This window comes from Procambarus clarkii, chromosome 74 (genome assembly GCF_040958095.1).
Source record: "Procambarus clarkii isolate CNS0578487 chromosome 74, FALCON_Pclarkii_2.0, whole genome shotgun sequence".
Classification (NCBI taxonomy): domain Eukaryota; kingdom Metazoa; phylum Arthropoda; class Malacostraca; order Decapoda; family Cambaridae; genus Procambarus; species Procambarus clarkii.
The window spans coordinates 16,709,182-16,732,935 of NC_091223.1; the positions used below are offsets into that span (position 1 = coordinate 16,709,182).

The 23,754-nt window shown below is 40.5% G+C and overlaps 1 protein-coding gene across 9 annotated transcripts in view; it reads right to left on the bottom strand.

The window, feature by feature from the left end:
• The window catches only part of LOC123767396 (uncharacterized), a 168,412-nt gene that overhangs the window by 80,552 nt on the left and 64,106 nt on the right, over window positions 1–23,754 (bottom strand). For 8 of the 9 annotated variants that reach the window (XR_006773968.2, XR_011224596.1, XR_006773967.2 and 5 more), the window contains exons 3-4: window positions 10,718–10,882; window positions 4,373–4,540 (exon numbers count right to left, since the gene is read on the bottom strand). Coding sequence is in view for 5 of the 9 variants with exons in the window: in XM_069313005.1 (XP_069169106.1) it covers window positions 4,373–4,540; window positions 10,718–10,882 (333 nt within the window). In the remaining 4 variants the exon portion in view is untranslated. The remainder of the gene's footprint in view (window positions 1–4,372; window positions 4,541–10,717; window positions 10,883–23,754) is intronic. The other variant, XM_045757073.2, reaches the window with a different exon arrangement.

Sequence of the window (23,754 nt, forward strand, 5' to 3'; positions counted from 1 at the left end):
ATCAAAAGCAAAACGAAACCGCCAACCAGATGAAGGGAGGGTGCCAGGGAGCCTCCAGGGCTCACCCAGAAAATGGTGTTTCATTACATTCAATGCTGGTTTTCTGTGGGGACCCTCTTCGGCTCCCTGGGGTTAAATAACCCAAGATAAGTATAAGAGGGATTTACCTGGGAGGCAGCCACCACGAGCTCCTCAACTCTAAGTCGAGACAACTGGCTGCAACCTGCGACTCAAAGCTACACACGAACGAGCAGAACCAGGAATGTTGACCAAATAATGGGCAACCAGGACCCTGTTTGACCTCCAAAATCCCCATGTCCGAATGTCAGCCCAAGACACTTTGCCAAAGACGGCAGCCAAAACAGCAAACTTATGAACGTCATGGACACGAGGATAGACCGGCCAAGCATGGAAGTGCCAGCAGAAAAGAAAATGGCCACCAGAACAAAAAGAGAAGTGCCTGATGCAAGAGCGCCAAAGTCACACCAGCAAATGTGGGAAACAAAGCAGATGGGAGGAGGGCCGAAAAAATACCCACCCAGAAGGCACAAAGTCCAAGCAGGGGGCAAACAGCCCCAGAATTGCTAGCAGGCTCCCCTCACAGCTCTGGGAACCCCCAACAGAGGCCCCGGAGCAAAATTGTCCTCCATGCCATCTACCCCCTGAAGAAAAGGCAGAGTTAAGGGAAAAGGTAGCAAAGAAGGTAGCACGGTCCTACCAGCAGACCTCCCCCTCCCCCATCTACTGGTAGGACCCAGAAGCCTTGGCAGGAGGAGCAGGCTTGAATGTTTCCATCCCCAACCCGAATTGAGCAGCCCCCAAAGCTGCCCAAATCTCATCACCAACTAAAACACACCTCGACCCCGAAACCTGCAGATGTTCCGAAACCGGGAGCAGGATGGGGGGGCGCATAATGCCTAACCAAAATGGGGCAGCCTCTGAGGATTTCGAGTGGGCAACCAACCTAGTGCATTGCAGCAACCTAAACCGAGTAAGCAACGCGGATGCTGCCGGTACCCGGCGGCAGTGACAATAGAATGGGTAAATTGGAGCACGAGCAGATAACACGTCTTGCAAGACTCCGGGTCAAAGGTGTTGTTGGCCCAACAGGCAACATGACGGAGGCATAAGAGGCGACTGTCAACTGAGACAAGGGGGACAGAGCATGCTTCAAACTCGCACAAGGCTAGCTGGAACTCAGAAGATGCATCCAGTGGTCTACTGAGCCCTGACAAGGTTTTCCAGGGCCTGTAGGCTGACTGCTATGTGAAGCCCAGGCAAGGTGCTACAAAGCCGGTGAAACCCAAGAGCTAACAAAGGAGGACGAGCTAAAAACTAAACCCCTGCAACGTATACAAACATGGGGGTTTGTATACGTTGCCCCCGTATACAAACAACCATAAATGGACCAATAACCAAACAAGGCAGACCCCTCCTGGCTAAGGAAAACAAAAATAAAAGAATAACCCTGCAAAAGTACAACATCTCCAGAAGAAACAGGCACATGGCTGCCGCATAGACAGGCAAGCTGAGTAGCACCTTGCACCCCAACCAGCAACAAGACCACTTCCTACCCAAGGCCAAACAAAGGCCACGAAACCCCAGCTGGCCCCAAGGGTGGAGCAAATGCCGAGCAGCAAGAAAACGTACGGAAGTGGTTTCCCGAAGGCACTATGGAAGGCAACCCTAGCATCCAAGGGTAGTACTTACAGGGCGCTTAGGGAAGGTAGCCCTAAGCACATGCAGCCGCAGTACACTAGTTACTCCTGGCCACTGCACCGCAATACTGCAGAGAACACCACTAAGGCAAAACACTGCCAAGAAATCAAAGCCAGAGTTGACGACCGCCCCAGATCGCATCAGCCAATGAACTGGGGTGTAAGTACCCAGCGCAGCACAGGGGTCCGAGGCTCCTCCTCTCCCTCTCGGGGAGGGGGAGGGTTGCATGGATAAACGACGTGGCGCCGGTGAATGACATTTGCTTGTTTCGAGAATTGGGGGAGTTTTGCCTCCTGTTCAGTCTTCGGTGGCAATTTTCTTACCAATTTGGGTTTGTTTTACTATGCCTACCTTTCTGGGTGCCTAACCATGGTCAATAGAAGACAAGGAATACCCCCCAACTACAGGGGTGTTTTCCAGAAGCCATTGCTCCCTGTACTTCTCTGAGGGAGCCAGGTTCTGGTTCGTGGTTCCTGGTAGGCTGAACTCCATTGACTAATGCCCTAGACTAATATATGGCATATCAGTCTGACGGCTCCAGGGAGCCGAATAGGCTCCCCACAGAAAAGTGAAACCTGTCACTACCATAGAAAATAGGACCAAATTGATGAGAAAATAAAAGAACTACAACATATTCAAAAGAACCTGGTGATACAGTTTTAGGTTGTTCAACAATCAATAAAAAATTATCCTGGGGTGAGACAATTGCAGAAAAACAGGAGAATTCAACAAACAGGGTAAACATTGAAACTACAAGCAAAGTTGTTGAAAAAGATTCAGAACTTTTGGAGAGAAGCAACACAAATAATTTCATTACATGAAACCTTATAAAAGAAGGAGATATAACAGATAAGCAAAAAAATGAGGAAATGATAAAAAAATTAATAGGCAAGCAGGAAGATCTAAGCATTTTCCTGGAAGAGAGGTTCGGTAAGCCTGTAGCGAACTTGGTACATATAACTATCACAAATCTTGACTTCGGAAGGAATATATTGTACACGGAAAGGCACAACATCTAAAACAACCAGATGAGTATAGCAATATTTACCTATCGCAAACCTCACAATAAAACAGAAAAACCCAGTGTCAAATGTAATGAAATGCCACTTTTTTGGAAGAACCCCAGTGACTTTCCAAAGCCATTTTGCCAATATTGACCCATACTTAAATGTCAGAGACCCAAGAGAGTGGGTTATAATCCACCACCCAAATGGAAACACCTCCAGAAAATCAGCAAAGCTTTACAGATGACTCGAGTAATTACAGAAAACAAAGCCCTGAACCTGCCAAAAAAGCTCTGCAGATGATTCACACAAAATGAGGGAGTCACTCAAATCTGCTTGAAACTTGTTAGTATCAATAACCACTACGGTACCAGGCAGCTTATCCCCAACACTCAGTCGACTTCCCAACTCAGTTCTGGAGCTGATGAACACTAACAACAAACCGACAAACTTACAGGGAAGGGAAAATTGGGGAGCCACTGGAGCTCCTCCAGAAGGTGGTGTTTCATTTCATTTAACACTGCTTTTCTGAAGTGAGCCTCCCCAGTGGCTCCCTAAAGCTAACTAATCAGGGAAAAGTGGGACATATCAGGGAGGAGTAGAATCAGAGAAAGCAAGCCTGGGTCACCAGCCAGTTACACGATGGGACACACAAAAGTGCATCTAGAAACATACTAAAAGTGTTCCTATTTAGTATAAATACAGTACAGCTGTAAAAAGTACAATGCATGAGTCAACTGTACAGTGAAAACTAAATTTCTAGGAATGAAAACAAGTCACTTTAAATAAATCTATTCTCAAACCTATCAAACATCATAGGAAATAGTCAGGAAGTGTGATTGGGCTTGAGGCATGAGATATGATTCTGACATGTGGGTGTTGCCAGAGATAAGATGTGACAGTCAGATGGGCAAAATGACAGTTTGCCAGAGCTACTTGGTGGTCCTTTTTGTGCCAAGTAAGGTTTGGAAAGGCATAGTGTGTTTATGAGTGAACTTTCTTTGGTCACTCTGGGTTTGACTGAGCCTTTCTCCAGTGCCTTCCAAGTACCAGTATAGTCCGATAGGGATTTGAGAAAGGTTGTTATTGCACCAGTGTAGTTTCATCCTACGCAGATGGTCATGATTCACTCCTATGAGCCCACAGGTGACCCTGCTATAGGGAGCATCTGTGTGAAATATCCCAGAAGTAAAAACAAAACAATAAAACTGTAACACAAAGAATAGATGAAAAAATTGAAAAGAATACCTTAGAGAGAATTGCCACTACGATTATTAACTTGTCAAAAAATCTAAAAAACTCATAACACGGTGTAAAATTGTAGAAAATTATCTCTTCTGTTCTGAGCAAGTTTTCTGGAATAAAACTATGCATACTGTACTAAAGTGAAATAAGACACTGCAATATATATCAGCCAATATCCCAATGCATTACAATATTAATTCATTAAGGATTCACAACTAATTAAAATGACACAGAGGTGCTCCATCAACACAGCTGTAGTTCAAAGTTTGCTCAGCAGTGAGTGTACATTAATATGATATAAGTATATGAGTGCATTTTGTAGCAAATTATTACTATAATAAAAACACTGACATCAGCAGAAAAATAGGAATAAAGATGCATGTGGGGTAATGCTTGCAACTCACCAGAGACCGTGAGGGGTGGATTAATATGAGCATCTGCATAACGACGTGGGCGTACAAAACGGGCACGGGCAAAAATCTTGAGCACAAGACAGATGAGTGCGGACAACACGGACATGCCTAGACCCAGACCTAGTAGTGTGGGAACATCTGGCTTCAGGGAGTCTAAATCTGAGAAGATGTAAGGATTACATTACATAAAAGGACAGTAAGAAAATGCTAAATAGATAATACTGGAAAGTAAAGAGTATGTTTCCCACGAAACAAGAGAAAAAGTTGGATACTTGTACTATGTCCTATTCTTAGTGCTTGAGTAGGGTAAAAGCAGAGAAGTCAGCATAAATTACATGACAAATCCTCAACAATTGTATAATACAGTACATTATAATAAATCTTTAGCCACATAAAAAATGGAACTAATGTACATTATTAGCTTTTATGCTAATACAGTATGCATTATTTTGCCCACTTCTCTCTGGAAAACTCTTGTAAGCTGTATTTCTAATATCTACTAATATAGATGTGTTTTACAATAATTAGCATCAATATGATCCAATCTGATGTACCGAATGTCTCAATGGTTTCATTGTTATTTTCACTTTCTCACTTTCTTACACGAGTCCATTTACAGGATCTTAGCTCTCCCTTCTCACAGATCAACTGATACCTTATCCTGCTAGAATTCCCTGGAACATAATCTGCCAATAAGTTTACAACCAGATCTTCAATAACTTCTGGGTGAACAGTGACAAACAGAAAAGTATCTGTGCTCAAACATTCCTCAGAGTCTAATGCTCAAACTTGTGCCAATATCACTTATAAGGCATGTATACAAAACTGCTGCAGCACAGGAAGCTGTGAATAGCCAGTGATGGTTAAGAATCCACCATGTCAAGCCTGAGTTGCTTTCTGCTGTTACTACGAATAACTGATTACCTGTACTCACCTAGTTGTGCTTGCGGGGAGTTGAGCTTTGGCTCTTTGGTCTATGTTTGTGCAGTGAAACGTAGGCACATTGCATTAACATTTAAAACTTAGATATATTTAAAACTATACAGTATGTATAGTTTGTATGTATGCATATAAAATGCTTCAAACTATTTTCTTACGCTCAGAGTTAAGAAGAGCATTCAAGTTACCGAAATTCATGGTAAAAAAACTTTATTAATTATTGAAGGGGTTATTTTTCTATAACGTTTTGTTCCACTCAGGAACAACTTCAGGTAAGGAATGAATATACTAGGTGTAAATTTATCTTAAATACACATGTGAAAAAGGTTGTGTGGGGTAAGGTGAAGTACAGTAATCAAACAGCTAAAGTAACAGAGAAATAATGGGGATGAATGCCAATCAAACACTGGGCAAGGCGGTGGGCTGGGAGAACTCGATAAAGATATCGTTATCCTGTGCTGTATGGTGATGCCTGGATTTGAGCGTAGGCAAGATATCAAAGTCATTACTTTATATATTTAGGGTGGGTCTTTTTTCTTATATGAGTATTGCTTCCAAGAATTCCAGTCTTCTCTGGTTGATGGTGGATGCCAAGAGAGTTGTATTTTCTACTAGCATGTTCTTAGTGAGTGTTGTGTTATGTACATTTTGCATATGGTTTCTAGGGGGCACCAGCTTGTAGATGGCAGGTCAATTTTCTCGAAAGATTTATGGTGGTCATACCAATATTAATAGATTTTTTTTTTTTTTTTTTTTTTTTTTTTTGAGATATATACAAGAGTTGTTACATTCTTGTACAGCCACTAGTACGCGTAGCGTTTCGGGCAGGTCCCTGGAATACGATCCCCTGCCGCGAAGAATCGTTTTTTCATCCAAGTACACATTTTACTGTTGCGTTAAACAGAGGCTACAGTTAAGGAATTGCGCCCAGTAAATCCTCCCCGGCCAGGATATGAACCCATGACATAGCGCTCGCGGAACGCCAGACGAGTGTCTTACCACTACACCACGGAGACTGTAACGGAGATCGAAGGTGACATCCTTCATTGTGGCATGTAAATTGATATACCACCTTTGCCTTTTGGAGAGTGTTGTATTGTTTATTAGGGCTGTTATTAAGCATTAAATTAGCAGTCCTTTTTGTTTTGGAGTAAATAATGAATTCCAATCTTTAGTCTGGGGGCTGTTGGTTTCACTTGATTTGAAATCCTATTTTAAATTACTCTTTCATCTGTTTTACACTGTGAGTTCATAGTGGATTTGTAATAAAGCTTCATGCGAAGGATTGTTTGCTGTTGCTCATCATTTTTCTTTCTGTGGTTCTATCATAGAAACTAAGTAAATTCATTTCACAGGACCTTCCAGACCAAAAACCATATTGTCTATCTTATTACATCTTTTTCTCCAGGCATTCAACCCATTTGATTTGAATTATTTTTCCAATATTTTGACTAGTACGCTTGTCAATGATACAGGTCTATAATTAAGGGGGGAGGGGGGTCTTCCATGCTGCCACTTTTGTAGATTGGAACTATGTTAACCTTTTTACATATATCTGTCAGGACTCCTGTATACAGATATGATTGAAAAATCAATTGAAGTGGAATGCTAAGCTCCGGTGCACATTCTCTCGGAACCCATGCTGAAACTCCATTTCGGCCAACTGCTTTGTTCCTACTTAGCCCCTTGAGCATTTTTTTTTTCATTCCTTTTCTAGACACCTCTATGTGCTCTATGTTGTTAATTGGAAGTCTTATTGTCAGCGTCTCTGAAAATTTCATCTTGCATGAACACACTTTGGAACTGTTTTAAAGTCTACAGGGTTCCTAACACTGATGTGACTGAATTTAACTCAAACCTTAGAAATCTTATACTAGAGAACCGACTGAACAAAAACCACTTAATTATTTCTGGTGACTTTAACGTTGACCTCTGCGAGCCTGATAAGTCTCCTGCTGCTAGTTTCCTCAACTATATGAATTCCTGCTTCCTCATACCCATAATCACTAGACCTACTAGAATCACTGACAGTACTGCCACGGCTCTTGATCACATCTGGACCAACATAACCTCTCCACTTACTTCAGGGATAATCATCGATAGCACTACAAACCATTACCCCACATTTCTCCTAACCAACATTAACAAACCACCTCTAGAGGCAAGGGAGATAAGCTTTAGGCTGCACAATGAAACTGCTATAGGCAATTTTATAGCTGCTGCTGCTAATATCAACTGGGAATCTGAATTAGGGAACATAGGGGACATCAACCTAGCAGTGCAATCATTTCTTCAAAAAACTCTCAGCCTTTACAACACCCACTGTCATATGCTAAAGAAACAAGTCACAACTAAAAGGCTAAACAATCCTTGGCTTACAAAGGGGATATTTAAATCCATTAATAAAAAACATGACCTTGAGAAGAAGTATAGGTTAGGAATTGTCTCCAAAGAATTCTCAAAGAATTACTCATCATTGCTATCTAAAATAATTAGGAGAGCCAAAATTAAATACTACGAAGACAAATTTACCCACACAAAGGGTAATATTAAGAAAACATGGAGCACAATTTCTCAAATATTGGGATCAAATAAGATTATAAATAACAAACCAATACTCCTATCAAATAATGATGGTCTGCTTTCAGCCTCTGACACTGCTCTTGAGTTCAATAGGTTCTTCTCTTCCATTGGATCATCCCTTGCAAATGATATTCCATCGTCCAGTACTAATATTCAGGACTATCTTACAGGAATCTATCCACAGTCTCTGTACCTAATGCCTACTAATTCCACTGATGTTACTGACATAATCCTTTCCCTTAAAACCAAGTCTAGTGCCCATGAGGAGATACCAACTCTTATTTACAAAAAAGCCTCCAGATTTTTAGCTCCTGCCATTGCATTGCTCCTCAACAAGTCACTTGAACTCCAAACCTTTCCAGATATTCTAAAAAAAGCGAGAGTAACCCCTGTCCACAAATGTGGTGATCCCACTGATGTTAACTTCAGACCTATATAAATTCTGCCAAACTTATCAAAAATATTTGAAAAACTAATCTATAAGCAGCTTTACTCTTATCTAGCCAAACTCAATATACTTAGCTCTTGTCAATATGGCTTCAGACCCCAAAAAAGCACTAATGATCTAAATATAGCAAAAAATTTTCTAAAGCTGTCGGCATTCTTTCTAATATGAGATATTATGTACCTCATCCTGCCCTGATGATGCCCTATTACTCTCTTATCTATCCTTTTCTCAATTATGGTATTTGTGCTTGGGGTTCTACTACCCAAAATCATTTACGTCCTCTAATTACACAACACAAAGCTGCTATTAGAACAATATCTAACTCTGGCCCCAGACAGCACTCGGTACCCTTACTCAAATCCTTGAATATGTTAGATATTAAGTCACTGCACATCCTCTCATGTGTACTCTATATATTTAAAACTCTGAACTGTAATGTCAATCCTGACCTTATAAGCTTCCTAGAAGGTTGTAACAGAACCCCATGGGCACCACACCAGAAACACTTTGATATTCCAAGAGTGCGACTTAACCAAACTAGAAATGCTCTACAAATCAAGGGAAAACCCATAATGTGGAATAACCTCCCCAATCATGCCAAAGGCTGTACCTCACTCAATCTGTTTAAGAGTAAAACTAAGCACTACTTAATTAACTCCATGTAACCTACCTTAGCCCCTAAATGTCAACCCATGTCTTGCTATTTTAAATAATGCTGTTTGTTGACCAACTTGTACAATTGCTGATTTCTGCCATGTCCTTCCCCCTTTTGTTTATTCTTTTTTCCAACATAATTTATACTTTAATCTCATTTACTATTAAGTTTTAGTCCAAGTGTCTCCCCCCCCCCACACCTTGCCCAAAACGCTATGCGTATTAGTGGCTTTAAGTATTGTATGTACTAGCTCTATCTATAAATCCAACAATGTTTGTAGCTCTTCATCTATGTATGTACTCTTACCTGAATAAAAATTTGAATTTGAAGGTAGTACAGTAATGTCAATTTGGTAGTTGTGTCGTGGATTGTTGTGCCCCACATGTAGGGTCTTACATGTATCGACATTAAAAAGCATGTATATTACAATACTGATATATTATTGTATATTACTGATAAGGATGAGATTTCTTATCTGAAGAACAAATGAGAACAATAATAATAGAAAAATGCCAACATGAAATATCAGTATTGGAGTTCTGCAAGAATCTATACTGACCCAAATAATTACTATACAGTACCAGTATATGAACAAATATTTTGTATTTTTAACTTTCCACCAATATTTTCTGCAGTCTAAAAATAAAAAAATAAAATGTTTGAAAAAAAAAACCGTACTCTGACTTAAGACACCTTAAGGAAATTGAGCCATAAGAGGATGATGGAGTTCAATGTACACAAGTTACATGCACTATGAACTGTGAAACTTACAATGTGTCCACATGAAAACCATAGGCTGTAATACAAATTCTGACACATAAAGAGACCTAGGGGTAAATATAAAGAAAATGTAGGGAAATAAGCAAAAGTCAGAGAGCCTATAGAATTTGAGCAAGTTTTAGGATAGCCTACAACTGCTGAGGTTTGATTAAGATTGTGTTTTCTGTAATGGACAAGTATGAGGTACACAATAAACTAGCTGATGCTGGTGGCAACAATGAAAATAGACCTAAATGGAGTTACGCTCAAAAGTAAAAATGCACAATAGTGTATGTCAAACCTACACTGAAATATGCAGCTGTGGTAGTGGTTTCACCTAAAGAAACACACATGGAATGTAAAATAAGAATAGAATAAACACATGCAATAAAATAGATAAAAAAAAGAGCTACGAGGAAAGATTTGTGTTTGCCCAAACACGAAGACAATACAATTAGTAGATGTGATAACAACAAATAAGTTTGAAAAGGGATACAAGACAGACAGATAATACAGAGTTTTTAAAAACAAAGAAAACAGAACAGGCCATAATTGTAAATTATAAGAAATAGTGTAATATAGAAGAGGTAAAATTATATATATTTTTTTCGCAAATAGTAGCAGATGGCTTAAACTGAAGGTGGTGGTATTATGTCACAAAACCACTAAAATGTTTAAGAAAGTTAAGATTGAAATACATATAGATGGGACACCTTGAGCATAGCCCTTTTCCTATAAATACAAATAGAATATAGCACAATTAATAGTCAATAAATGGGATCCAAGAGATGAAAAGGAATCCCTTAACACAGTTATGTGAATAAACACTCATGCACTCACTTTGTTTCTCTCTCTCTCTCTCTCTCTGCTGTGAAGACACGATAATACAAAATACTCATCAAATAATTTGTAATTGTGAAACTGCAATAATACAGCAAAATTTGACACCTACCGGGAACACAGATCTTGGGAATGGCAAGACCCTGGATGACCCTGACCTCGTAGTTGTTGCGACATTGACACTCGGTAAAATTAATTGAGTACTCTTGGCAAACAGCATGTATTTCATGATACATGCACTGATCATGATGGATACAAGGATTACCAAGTAGTACAGCTGTGGAAAGAAATTAATTCATCAATCACCAGTTTCTTAGCATATATATATAGAGATAAAATATTATTAGGGTGGGGGGAGATTTCTTTACTGGTTGCAATTATAGTGGAAAGTGTAGGTATATGTTTGTGGAGGGGGAGGGGGGGTTGAGCCTATGGTTAGTGGTGGTGTGGTTGTTGGGTTTGAGTGGGAGAGTGGCACAAGTGTAGGGAAATTTGGGAATTTGGGGAATTATGTTTTACGTTGGGATGGGAAAGGGGAAGGTAATAAAACTATGGGTGTTGTTTCTACCAATTAAAATATTATATTTTAGACCCATAACATATACAGTACTACTGTAATAAGAAGCAGAAACTGTAGTTGGTATTACTCTACACTACCCCAAAACTACAGTACAGTCTACAACCAGTTTTATGATCAGAATTTGTTTAAATTAAAGTCCTGTGACTACAGTAAGGCATTCTCCAAATACAAAGACTAATAAAGAAAACAATTACCATTGAGCTACACAGACCAATGACAAAAGAACTTCAGGTTTTAAGATCATACATAAGTGTTGCTGGTTTCAGGTCAATATGACATGAGTTTCTCAAGATATTTAGTGGAAATACTGTGTGTGTATATGTTTTATATACATATATATACATATACAGTATATGCTCTATACATATATATGCTCTATACACATATATACATATATATGTATAGAGGAACCTCGGGTTACGAGCGGCTCCATCTACGAGAATTTCAGGTCACGAACGAGCCACTCGGAAAATTTGTCTCAACTGACGAGCTTCTGCTCGGTTAACGAGAAAACCATGTGGTGTGTCCTAGCGTTCCCGCTGGTTCTTGCAAATGGACGCCTCCAACGATGCAGATTAATGAAAAAATATTTAAAAGATGTTAAGGATGCTGGGATGTAAAGGGGTGACTGGTGTAATGTTGCAACGCATTGATTTTTATTTATTTTTTTTTTTTTTTTTTATTTTTTTTTTTTTTTTAGAAAAAAAGATTTGAAGCAATTTAAAAATTAATAAATGTCAAAAGGTTCATTCACTGTATGTGAGGTAGGCTGCTCCATTTTCTATAAAAAATAAAAAATAAAATATAAAAAAAAAGATTGAAAAAATCGGAAAAAAGAACAAATGTTGAAAAGGTTCGTTCAGTGTGTCAGGTAGGCCGCTTCATTTTCTATAAAAAATTTAAACAAATTAAAAAATATATTTAAAAAAAATAACAAATCTCAAATCTCCAAAAGTTCTTCACCAATTGCTTTGAAATTTTGACCCAACGTTCCATTCGAATACACGCATGTTTTTATATACATACTACAGTATATAGTATATAGATGTCACGTCTATAACAGGTAAAAACATGTTTTTTTTTGTACTGTAAATCTTTTTCATGTCAGGAAATCTTTATAAGTTCTTCTCCGAAACTTCTTACCGATTGCTTTGAAATTTTGACACAACGTTGCATTCGAATACAGTACAGTATGTGCATTATTTTTATATACCTATTATAGAGATGTCACACCTCTGACAGGTAAAAACATGTTTTTTTTTTAACTGTGCTTTTCATGTGAGGGAATAGTGGGGAGGCCGAGGGGACGTGGGATGGGGAAATGGTAGGGAGGACGAGGGGACAGGGAAGTGGGGGATGGTGGGGAGGACGAGAGGACAGGGGAGTGGGGAATGGGGGGGGAGGACAAGGGGACGGGGGAGTGGGGAATGGTAGGGAGGACGAGGGGACGGGGGAGGGGGAATGGTGGGGAGGACGAAGGGACGGGGGAGGGGGAATGGTGGGGAGGACGAAGGGACGGGGGATCGAGTGGGAAGGACAAGGGAACTGGGAGAGGGGACTGATGGGGAGGACGAGGGGAGGGGGGAATGGTGGGGAGAATGAGGAAACGGGAGTGTCGGGAGTTCTAGTCGGCAAACTAGACCATCCCTATATCTCCACAGACAATGGAACAACCAAAAATATTGTATACCAACAAGCATTGTGAAATTAAACATATTAGAAATGGGTGCTTTCTCTTTTCTTTCTTTTCCATTTAACAAGACTGAGCCACAGCAATGTGTGTGCTCTGAGGACAAGACTGAGCCACAGCAATTGCAAATTCTACGCTAAAGGAATATGCAAATATGGAAAATTAGGAACAAAATGCAATTTTCTGCATCCTTGAAAATGCAGGAACATGTTGGCGAGGGGTACATGCCGTTTTGGAACAGGGTGTAGATACTTTCACCCTAAATTATGTCAATTTTCAATTAGGGACAAAAAATGCTACAATCTTCAGTGTCCGGAATTCCACGTGAGAGGTACACAGCGTTATAGACGGGAAGATCAATATGACACTACTGGAAATTTTTTACAGGAAGGCAGAAACAGAGTAGTAAATATAAGAGAGGAAACCAAAATCAAGAAATAAAGTTATGTTCATAAATGGCCTCCTAATAGAATCGAACTCAATATTTGGTGCATTTACAGAAACCCACACAAAAGACCACATGGATAGTGAAATCTGGATTCCGAATTATAATCTATATAGATGTGACAGAGTAATTAGGTCAGTATATTAAAGAGGAGCTGGCATGCACAGAGCTCCTGAACTCGTCCAATGAGGTGGTAGAGGTACTTGGAATCAAGGTAGAAAATATGCATCTATTTTTTTTTTTTTTTTTTTTTTTTTAGATAAATACAAGAGTTGTTACATTCTTGTACAGCCACTAGTACGCGTAGCGTTTCGGGCAAGTCCTTAATCCTATGGTCCCTGGAATACGATCCCCACCGCGAAGAATCGTCGTTACAACCAAGTACACATTTTACTGTTGCATTAAACAGAGGCTACAGTTAAGGATTTGTGCCCAGTAAATCCTCCCCGGCAGGATACGAACCCATGACAAAGCGCTCGCGGAACGCCAGGCGAGTGTCTTACCACTACACCATGGAGACAATATTATTACTTATTATTTTAATATACAAACCGCCAGATGCAACAGTTGAGTAATTCACTGAACAGATCCACAAAATAGAGAATATCCTTGATAACCTAGCAAACCCAGTGCCAGATATCATCTTCCTTGGAGACTTCAATCTACCCAGTTTAAAATGGAGAATAGTAAACAATAACATCATAGCAGGAAGTCAACCTGGAAATAACCAACCACAGGTCAGAGAACTACTGAGATTCTGTGACAAATTCTCGCTCAGTCAGCAGATTACAGAACCAACTAGGAACGAAAACACGCTGGACCTGATATTCACGAACAACGAGGAGCTAATCAGAGACATTATTGTCTCAGACACTACGTACTCGGACCACAAGCTCATTGAAGTACAAACTGGATGACTCCTGGTTCAACCTTGAGGCCGAGCGGACGTCTGGACTCCTCCTCCTCCGCCTGGGTGCTGCCTGATCATGTCTTGTTTTCGCGTTTTGGCTTTGCTACTGCCGTTTGACATCCCTTTTCAGCCGTCCGATTGTACGACGCCTGGCGCACATATCGCCTTAGGTCACAGGATTGTTGATAGATTTGTTTTTATTTTTTTTTTTTTACGTGTACTGGCTGGTTCTCCCGGCAGGGTGACGGTGTTCAGTCATCGGGAGGACAAACCCTTAATGCAAACTGCACCTACTATCAACAAGAAGAAGTGACGGTGTTCGGGGGCCGGCGGGTCTTGGTGGGCATCTGGTGTGCCCTCAGTCGTAGTGGGCGGCCGGCTTCTGCTCTGCCGGGGGACGCTGGATGACTTTTAGCGTTTTAGTTGGGGGCAGAGTTTTGGATTTGCTACCTGGTGTTCTCTGTGTGGAGCGGGGCCGGTGCTTGTCACCCTGAGGGACTCCTGGGGCTCCCCAATCATCTGCCTGACTGTGCGTTTATTTGCCGTATGGCATATTAGTTTCTAGTGATTGGCGTCACTCGTTTTGCGATTTGGCTTGGCGTTCCACCTCTCCAGGCTTCGTGATTCACCCTTAACCAGCCCGTCCTCCAAAAATGGGGTGGTAAATGTAAGAAGACAAATACAAATAAGTGCAATTATGTACTATTCATAGCAGTTAGGAATTGTACTTATTTTCACTTAGTATTAAATCGTAGTCAAATATATTGTGAATATTTGAGTTTACCTGAAAAACTGAATAGAAAACCACAACCTCACCTAACCGTCTTAGATTTTGAAGATAGTAATTTTATTGCTTCTTAATTACAATTAGTACTTAACCTATAGCTATATTGATATTACAGTTTTATAAAACTAATAAAACAAAACTAAAATATATCAATAAATTGTAAAGTAACTCAGGATATTTTAAAATTTTGTATAAAATCTATATTGTTTAATAAACCTGAAAAAGAAATTCCTGATATTTAAAACTTGTGATTAGCAGATTATAATTGAAAACTTCATCCTAAAATTCTGAGTGTCTTAACAGAAAACGAGGAATATTAAATTGGGGGAGGGGCTTGGGTAAATGTAACATCCCCATAAGTGCAATTATGCACTGAGTATATCAGTAAGAAACCCCTTAACGGGTACGCCGGGGCACATCCGATCACGGGAGACATCTCCCGTCCACGAGACTAACCATAGCCCGTGCTTCTTGCCCCGCTCCTGTGCCAGGTAAGTTACGGGCTCACCATAGCCCGTGCTACTTGGAACTTGTTCAGAGTAGCTGAATCTATAACAACAACAGCGCCTCCGATCCCACGATCGTCGTCGCCCCTAACTCAACAAGTGCAAACTAACATTAATAACGGTAGTAGGCCCAAGTGTTTTGTACCCAGTATTATGTTTAGGGTCCTCATTTTTACCATACCTGAGTACAGTGCCTGGAATTTATCACTGTTAATCATCATGTTATTTTCTGCCGCCCAGTCAAAATATTTATTAATATCTGCTTGTAGTTTTTCAATGTCTTACTGACATTACAGGAAGTACAAGGCCAGTATCGAACATCAGTGTTGATTTGACTATACCACCCTATGATCATGAGGCACAGCATAACTCAGCTGCTCTGATAAGCCAAGTAGAGAGCTGTGAAGATCCTCCATCAATGGGTCTTTGGTATATATGACTGTAGGAAACCAACAAGAGATGTGTCACAAGTGATAGTATCCTCAGAGCTAGGTGGTTGACCGTGTACTTGAGATTGGTGGAGGGTGGAGTCACTATAACAAGCAGGTTACATTTGGTGCATGCGGTCTGATGATGGCCTCGAATTCCTCCAAAAGGCTCTGTAGGTCAGGAGAGGTATTCGGTGCCACGCTGGAAAGCAATCGTCGAGCTTCATTCATCCATCCACCAGTAACCCATCATATGATGTATTTACAAGGAGGTTGTGATGACATACGAAGGGAAGGAAACTATCGGGAGAGAGTGCCAAGCCATTACGACTATATAGCACTTTGAAGAGATCAGGATAAGGATTTTGGGATGGAAGGAATGGTGCCCAACCACTTGGATGGTCGGGGATCAAAAGCCGACGTGAATGAATCAAGACTGCTGCTCTACTGTGCTGTCCAAATAGTTGCTTCTTAGTATAGGTAGATTCACCTCAGCAATGCAGAACATTCGTGTGAAATTGATCAAGATCAGCAAAGTCAAAGGTGGCTACACTTTATCACTATAGGTAGGAACAGAGGTACCATTAGCAGTGTGAAGTGCGAGATGGCATGTTCACTGGAGGATGGAGAATGCAGATTGAAGCACTTGTATCAATGAGGTAACAATGCTTTTAACAGACCTTACTGGGTCCATTTTTAGAATAGCCACACGAGTGGAGGCAGTTCCGAACCAAAGCCCCAAACTTGCGATGGTAGCAGCAGTAATCTGGAAAGAAAATGGGCATCAAGGACAAGCCATTGTACTTGCTCTGAGATGGCAGGTTGGTGTGAATAGAGCTGGGGTGGGGGTTGTCCGTTTGTGATGAGTCTGGGGTGAGGATGCTTCCCGACCAGAGTGAGTTATATGGTGTGCCATGGATGGGGTCTGCTATCATGCCACACTTGGTCCGGGAGACATCTCCCGTCACGCAGGGTGCAGTTGCGCCTCCACAGATCTCCAGTATCATCTTTTGATACTGGTAATGGCTCGAAAGGGCCACCACTTACGGGCTATTCATGCCCGTGCCACCTCTTGGGAGGCTTAATCTTCATCAATCATCAAATCTACTCATCCACGGGAGACATTTCCCGTCACGCAGGGTGCAGTCGCACCTCCACAGATCTCCAGTATCATCTATTGATACTGGAAATGGCTCAAAAAGGGCCACCACTTATGGGCTATTCATGCCCATGCCACCTTTTGGGTGGCTTAAATCTTCTCTCTCTCTCTACTCATCACACCATTTGGTCCGGGAGACATCTCCCGTCACGCAGGGTGCAGTTGCGCCTCCACAGATCTCCAGTATCATCTTTTGATACTGGTAATGGCTCGAAAGGGCCACCACTTACGGGCTATTCATGCCCGTGCCACCTCTTGGGTGGCTTAATCTTCATCAATCATCAAATCTACTCATCCACGGGAGACATTTCCCGTCACGCAGGGTGCAGTCGCACCTCCACAGATCTCCAGTATCATCTATTGATACTGGTAATGGCTCAAAAGGGCCACCACTTACGAGCTATTCATGCCTGTGCCACCTTTTGGGTGGCTTCATCCTCATCTTAACACATTCACAAGGGAGACATCTCCCGTCATGCAGGGTGCATTCGCACCTCCACAGATCTCCAGTATCAGCTCTTGATACTGGTAATGGTAATTTCTTGATACTGGTAATTTCAGTGCCAGAAATTAGCCATCTGCCAGTTTCTCCACGACTTTGGAATGAATTCCGTCCAAACATGGGGATTTTTAATCTTTCAGTTAGCCAATGCTCTTTGTAATTGTTTCTCACATTATGTGAATATCCCTTAATACGTTTTGTTGAAGTTCTGCATAGAGGCAGTCCAAGGTTGTAAACCTTTGGAGTCAGATTCCTTGGCTAACTCATCAGCTCTATCATGCATTCCGAGGCCAACAGAAGATGGAATCCACATGAAATGAACTCTGTTATCATCATTAATAATTGTATTGTATATGTGTATAGTTTCATACCTGAGCATGTTACAATTGCCTTAAAAGAGTTGAAGGACATTAAGGATGATAAAGAATCGCTTACACTTTATGTATCAAGCTTGGTGACGTATACAATTGAGTACAAGGAGAATAGCATTTCGACGCATGGCGGCAAGAAGGGAAGATTCAAAGGCGCGAAAAGGCTGTTTAAAGGAAGGTAGAGCATCGAAGAAATTAAACAAAATAAGACGCTTACGTGTGGTATCCATATGCAGGTATCCAAAGAATAGCATTTGTTGTTTTTTTCCATTACAGTTATGCTTACTGTTTAGGCCCCATTTAGATTTTGCAGTTCAGTTTTGGTCGCCATATTATAGAATGGATATAAATTCACTTGAACGTGTCCAACGTAGGATGACTAAGTTAATTCCCCAAATTAGAAATCTTTCATATGAAGAAAGATTAACAAAGCTTAAGTTGCATTCACTGGAAAGGCGAAGAGTTAGGGGTGACATGATAGAGGTTTACAAGTGGGTGAATGGACATAACAAAGGAGATATTGGTAGGGTATTAAAAGTATCAACACAAGACAGAACACGAAACAATGGGTATAAATTGGATAAGTTTAGATTTAGAAAAGACTTGGGTAAATACTGGTTCAGTAACAGGGTTGTTGATTTGTGGAACCAATTGCCGCGTAACATTGTGGAGGTGGGGTCACTCGATTGTTTCAAGCATGGGTTAGACATGTATATGAGTGGGATTGGGTGGTTATAAATAGGAGCTGCCTCGTATGGGCCAATAGGCCTTCTGCAGTTGCCTTTGTTCTTATGTTCTTATGTTCTTACAAGATAGGTATGGCGTACATAATAAATGAACTAACTAAACTGCATTTCTTACAAAATAGGTTTATTGCTTTCTCCTGTTCTGTATTCTAAATTATATAAATCAGACACGTTATATGCAAAGCAAAGTATATTTAAACAATAATGACTCGATAATATACAGTGAAGTATATATATATTTGTCACAATGTTGAGGTAGTGGAAGTGGTGGATCTCGTAAAACAGCTGCTCCTTATATACTATAAGATACCTCATTATATACCTATGGTATTTATGGTATATGTGCTTGGGGTTCAACTACCCAAAATCATCTACGTCCTCTAATTACTCAACACAAAGATGCTATTAGAACAATATCAAACTCTAGCCCCAGACAGCACTTTTTTTTTTTTTTTTTGAGATATATACAAGAGTTGTTACATTCTTGTACTTGGTACCCTTACTTAAATCTTTGAATAATGTTTGGTATTAAGTCACTGCACATCCTCTCATGTGTATTCTATATATTTAAAACTCTGAACTGCAATGCCAATCCTGACCTTAAAAGCTTCCTAGAAGGTTGTAACAGAACCCATGAGCACCACACCAGAAACAAATACCTATTTGATATGCTAAGAGTGTGCCTTAAACAAACTAGAAATGCACTAGAAAATCAAGGGACCCAGAATGTGGAATGACCTTCCCAATCATGTCAAAGGCTGTACCTCTCTCAACCAGTTCAAGAGAAATAGTACTACCTAATAAACTCCATGTAACCTACCTTACCTCCTAAATGTCAACCCATGTCTTGCTATTTTCAACAACAATACTGTTTGTTGACCATCGTGTATAACTACTGATTTCTGCCATGTTTTTCCCCCCCTTTTTTTCTTTTTCAACTCAATTTATGCTTGGATGTCAATTAGTATTAAGTTTTAGTCTGTGTTTTTCCCCACACCTTGCCCGAAACACTGTGCGTATTAGTGGCTTTAGGTATTGTATGTACTAGCTCTTGCTAGCAATCCAACATTATGTTTGTAACTCATCTTATGTATGTATTTTTACCTGAATAAACATTTTGATTTGATTTGATGCTGTAAAGTATAATGGTTTTCCTCATCAAGGACCAAATATGAGACCAAAATAATTTTTTTTAATAAAATTATGTTTTAAATAGAATTATGTTTTAAATAAAATTATGTTTTAAATCAAATTATGTTTTAAATCAAATTATATTTTAAATAAAATTATGTTTTGCATTTATTATTTTTAATGGATATTTTTATACTTTTCTCTTATACTGTATTCTATTTACCGTCTTAAGAGTTTAATGTAAACTGCTCTTGTTTACATGAACGAGACAAGGTATATACTGGCATGCAGCACATGTGGGAAGTAAAACCCATGTACAGGTCAAGTCACATCAACCTCACCCAAAGCAAACAATGCAATTTGTTGTTTACATGCCGCTCGAAATCTATGATATACATCGGCCTAATAAAATGGGTCAGTCGTAGCCTCGGCCAAAGGCTACAAAATGGAATAAAGACCAACCTGATTTGTCCAAAAACTGTGACCACCATAGCTAAATATCATTGGAGGAGGAGAGGGGGCTAAGTTGTCGTGTTCATTGTTAAGTCCTACACGTAAGATCTTGCCCTGTTCAGTATTGAAGTGTATTTGCCGGTCTTCTGTCCATTTGGGGGAGTTGAGGTACATCCTTTTGCAAGCCTCAATATCGTTTTCGCTTCCCATTTTCCCCCGAGAACTTTCTGTCATCTGCGAATACGATGATACGGCTCGTGATGCTGTCATTTATTGAGGCACACTGGGTGCTTAGTTTAGTTTAATTAGCTTATTAAGAGACTCCGTACCCATTCCGTGGGCGGTGGCGGAAAATGCATAGTCGCATAATAGGTTCAGAAGCAGGACTGCAGTATTTCGCAAGCTGTGGCATTTACATTTATGTTGAACTAGTCATATACAGTTTTAACTTGCATCTTATGCGCCCCTAACGCCCCTTCAGCGAGTGACAGCCCCGCTCCTGTGCCAGGTAAGTCCACCACGGGCTCACCATAGCCCGTGCTACTTGCATCTTTTTGTTCCCAGTTGCTGAATCTAAAACAATAACAACAACAGCCCCTTGAGAGGGCGGTGATGGGAAGGTTACAGTCACATAATGAGTTCAGGAAGTACATGCACTGACTACAGTACACTAGTGGTAAACTTAGGGTACAGTATTTTGGCTAACATTTCCGGTAATGCAGTATATCTTTTGTAAAAAAAAAATGAGAAATTTCTTGAACATTAGTAAAAAAAAATTATAAATTCTTAAATATTTCCACATTCGATTATATTGTGATACAAGATGTGCGAATAGTTTTATTATTATTAAATTCGTTGCTTGATTACTTGTGGTCACAATGACAAGGACTGGAGATAAACACCGATGTCGTCTTGGGGTTCATTTACAAATATCACACTTAACAGCCTAGCCAACCTCCACCACTCTCTCCCGGCACCTCACTGAGAGGCCACGTGTAATGTATACAAGAGGCTTCAAACCCAACAGTGTATTACGGGCTCACCATACCCCGTGCTACATGGACACTTCGTTCTGAGTAGCTAAATCTGAAACAACAACCAACAGTGTAGGACAGACAACAGCAAAGACTTTTTCACCCGTAGGGTATATAGCCTCATGGAACCGCCTACCCACCGTAGCTTATTAATGTCACGACATTACTTTCAGGAACAAGGGTGCGGACATCTACAAGGAACATCTACATCTACTGGTGTTGACCAGACCACACACTAGAAGGTGAAGGGACGACGACGTTTCGTCGACTTTCGTCGACTCACAATCGACTTGAGAATGGTCCAGGACGGACCGAAACGTCGTCGTCCCTTCACCTTCTAGTGTGTGGTCTGGTCAACATACTTTAGCCACGTTATTGTGACTCGTCGCCTGCATCTACTGGTGGTTTAAACTCCCAGACATTTATTCACATTAAATACAGGAAGCCAATAGGTTATATGAAGGTCCCATACAGGCCAACCACTGACCTTTCCCACATCAGTTGCCTAACTCCGAGTACCTAATTTTACTTCTAGGTGAATAGTGGCATCAGGTGAATAGAAACGTTTCCGTTCTGTATGGGTTCCGAACCCGAGGCCTTGCGTAATTGTAATTACGAAGCTATAAGATGCTTATTTTAACATACTAAGTAGGTTAGGTAAGGTCGGTGTTTTCTATGAAGCTTTTCAAGGGAAACAATTATGTTTAGTATGTCATCTATGCACGCAACTAATAAGTCAATATTGACTTATTAAATTTGCGAGAACGGGTTGTGCGATTGGGAGCAGATTACCTTGGCCGAGCTGTTTGTAATATCTAGGAGTTTGTTGATGTTATCAGATGATCAATAGATACGGAGCTCTTGTTGGGTGGTATAATGTTATAATAGATGGCGTAGTGTTATAATAGATAGTAGAGTGTTAGATTGTATAGTGTTATAATAGATGGTATATTGTTAGATTATATAGCGTTATAATAGATGGTATAGTGTTATAATAGATGGTAAAGTGTTATAATAGATGGAGGGTATAGTGTTAGATTATATAGTGTTATAATAGATGGTATAGTGTTAGATTGTATAGCATTATAATAGATGGTTGTGTTAGATGTATAGCATTATAATAGACTGCAAGATGCTATAACAGATGGTATTGTTAAGATGTTATAGCGTTATAATAGATTGAACAACGCTATAATACATGGTATAATTACACGAAGAAATAACACTAGCGTGAGATATCAATGAGAGAATCCATTGAAGTAACGAGGTGGCTCGAACCAGGGACCAGGATTCTCCAAGTCGTGCACCTTACCCCCCTGAACCACGACATGCTACGAGTTATACAACCTGGGATTCCATTGACGCAGTTACATCCCCGCTCCTGTCCCAGGTAAGTCCACTACGGGCTCACCATAGCCCGTGCTACTTGGAACTTTTTGTTCCCAGTAGCTGAATCTTAAACAACAACAACATTCTACTGGACCTGACAGCTGAGTGGACAGCGCTTCGGATTCGTAGTCTTGAGGTTTCGGGTTCGATCCCCGGTGGAGGCGGAAACAAATGGGCAGAGTTTTTTTTTCACCCCTGATGCCCCTGTTCACTCAATAGTACTGATAAATATTGATACATTTTGTAGCTAGCTTATCAAGACTGTAACTTGCTTAGCTTAATTCTTTTTGGTAGTTTTCTCACCTGGTATAGTGAGAAAAATCCAACCCCGTCTTCAGACCAAGTCCATTCCATCCAGCGGTCGACCCCAAAGACGCATTCATCAATTTTAACATTATGTTCATTCAAAAGTGGAATTTTCTCAAATTTAAATTAATATTATTATATATTAGCATATTGTACATATGCTAACCATTGATTAGGTTAGGTGTTTAGGGTCTGTTGGCGATTATTTGTATTTGTAGTTCGTGGGTGAAGCATTTACAGCGTTGTGGTTCGAACACCAGTCGTCAGTGAAGCACTTGTTCCAGAAGTGTTCGGACGTCATTAGTTGTGAGTCGTGTGTAAACCGTTTTACATTCATAAGCTGTGGGTTTGGCGGGTGCATGGAATGGACTTTGGGCTTTTGTTTAGAGGACGGGCTGGAAAAATCAGTAGGATCCATAATGAGGATTCGAACCAGCAAACTTGGTACTCCCAAACCAACCTGTTCTCTAAACAAAGCAGCCCGTCCTCCAAACAATGACCCAAAGTCCATTCCATGCACCCGCCAAACCCCCTGTTTACGAATGAGGGGAAAGGACCAGTGAAACATTGGTTATAAGGCACTGTGTAAAACTCTGATACTCTCGGTGGAAGGGAAGACCTCGTAAAAGATGTCGTCATTATCCAGAGATGTGTGGGCGAGCTCTAGGTCTGAGTGTCGGCAAGGTAGCCAAGAGAGAAGATTAAGCCCCCC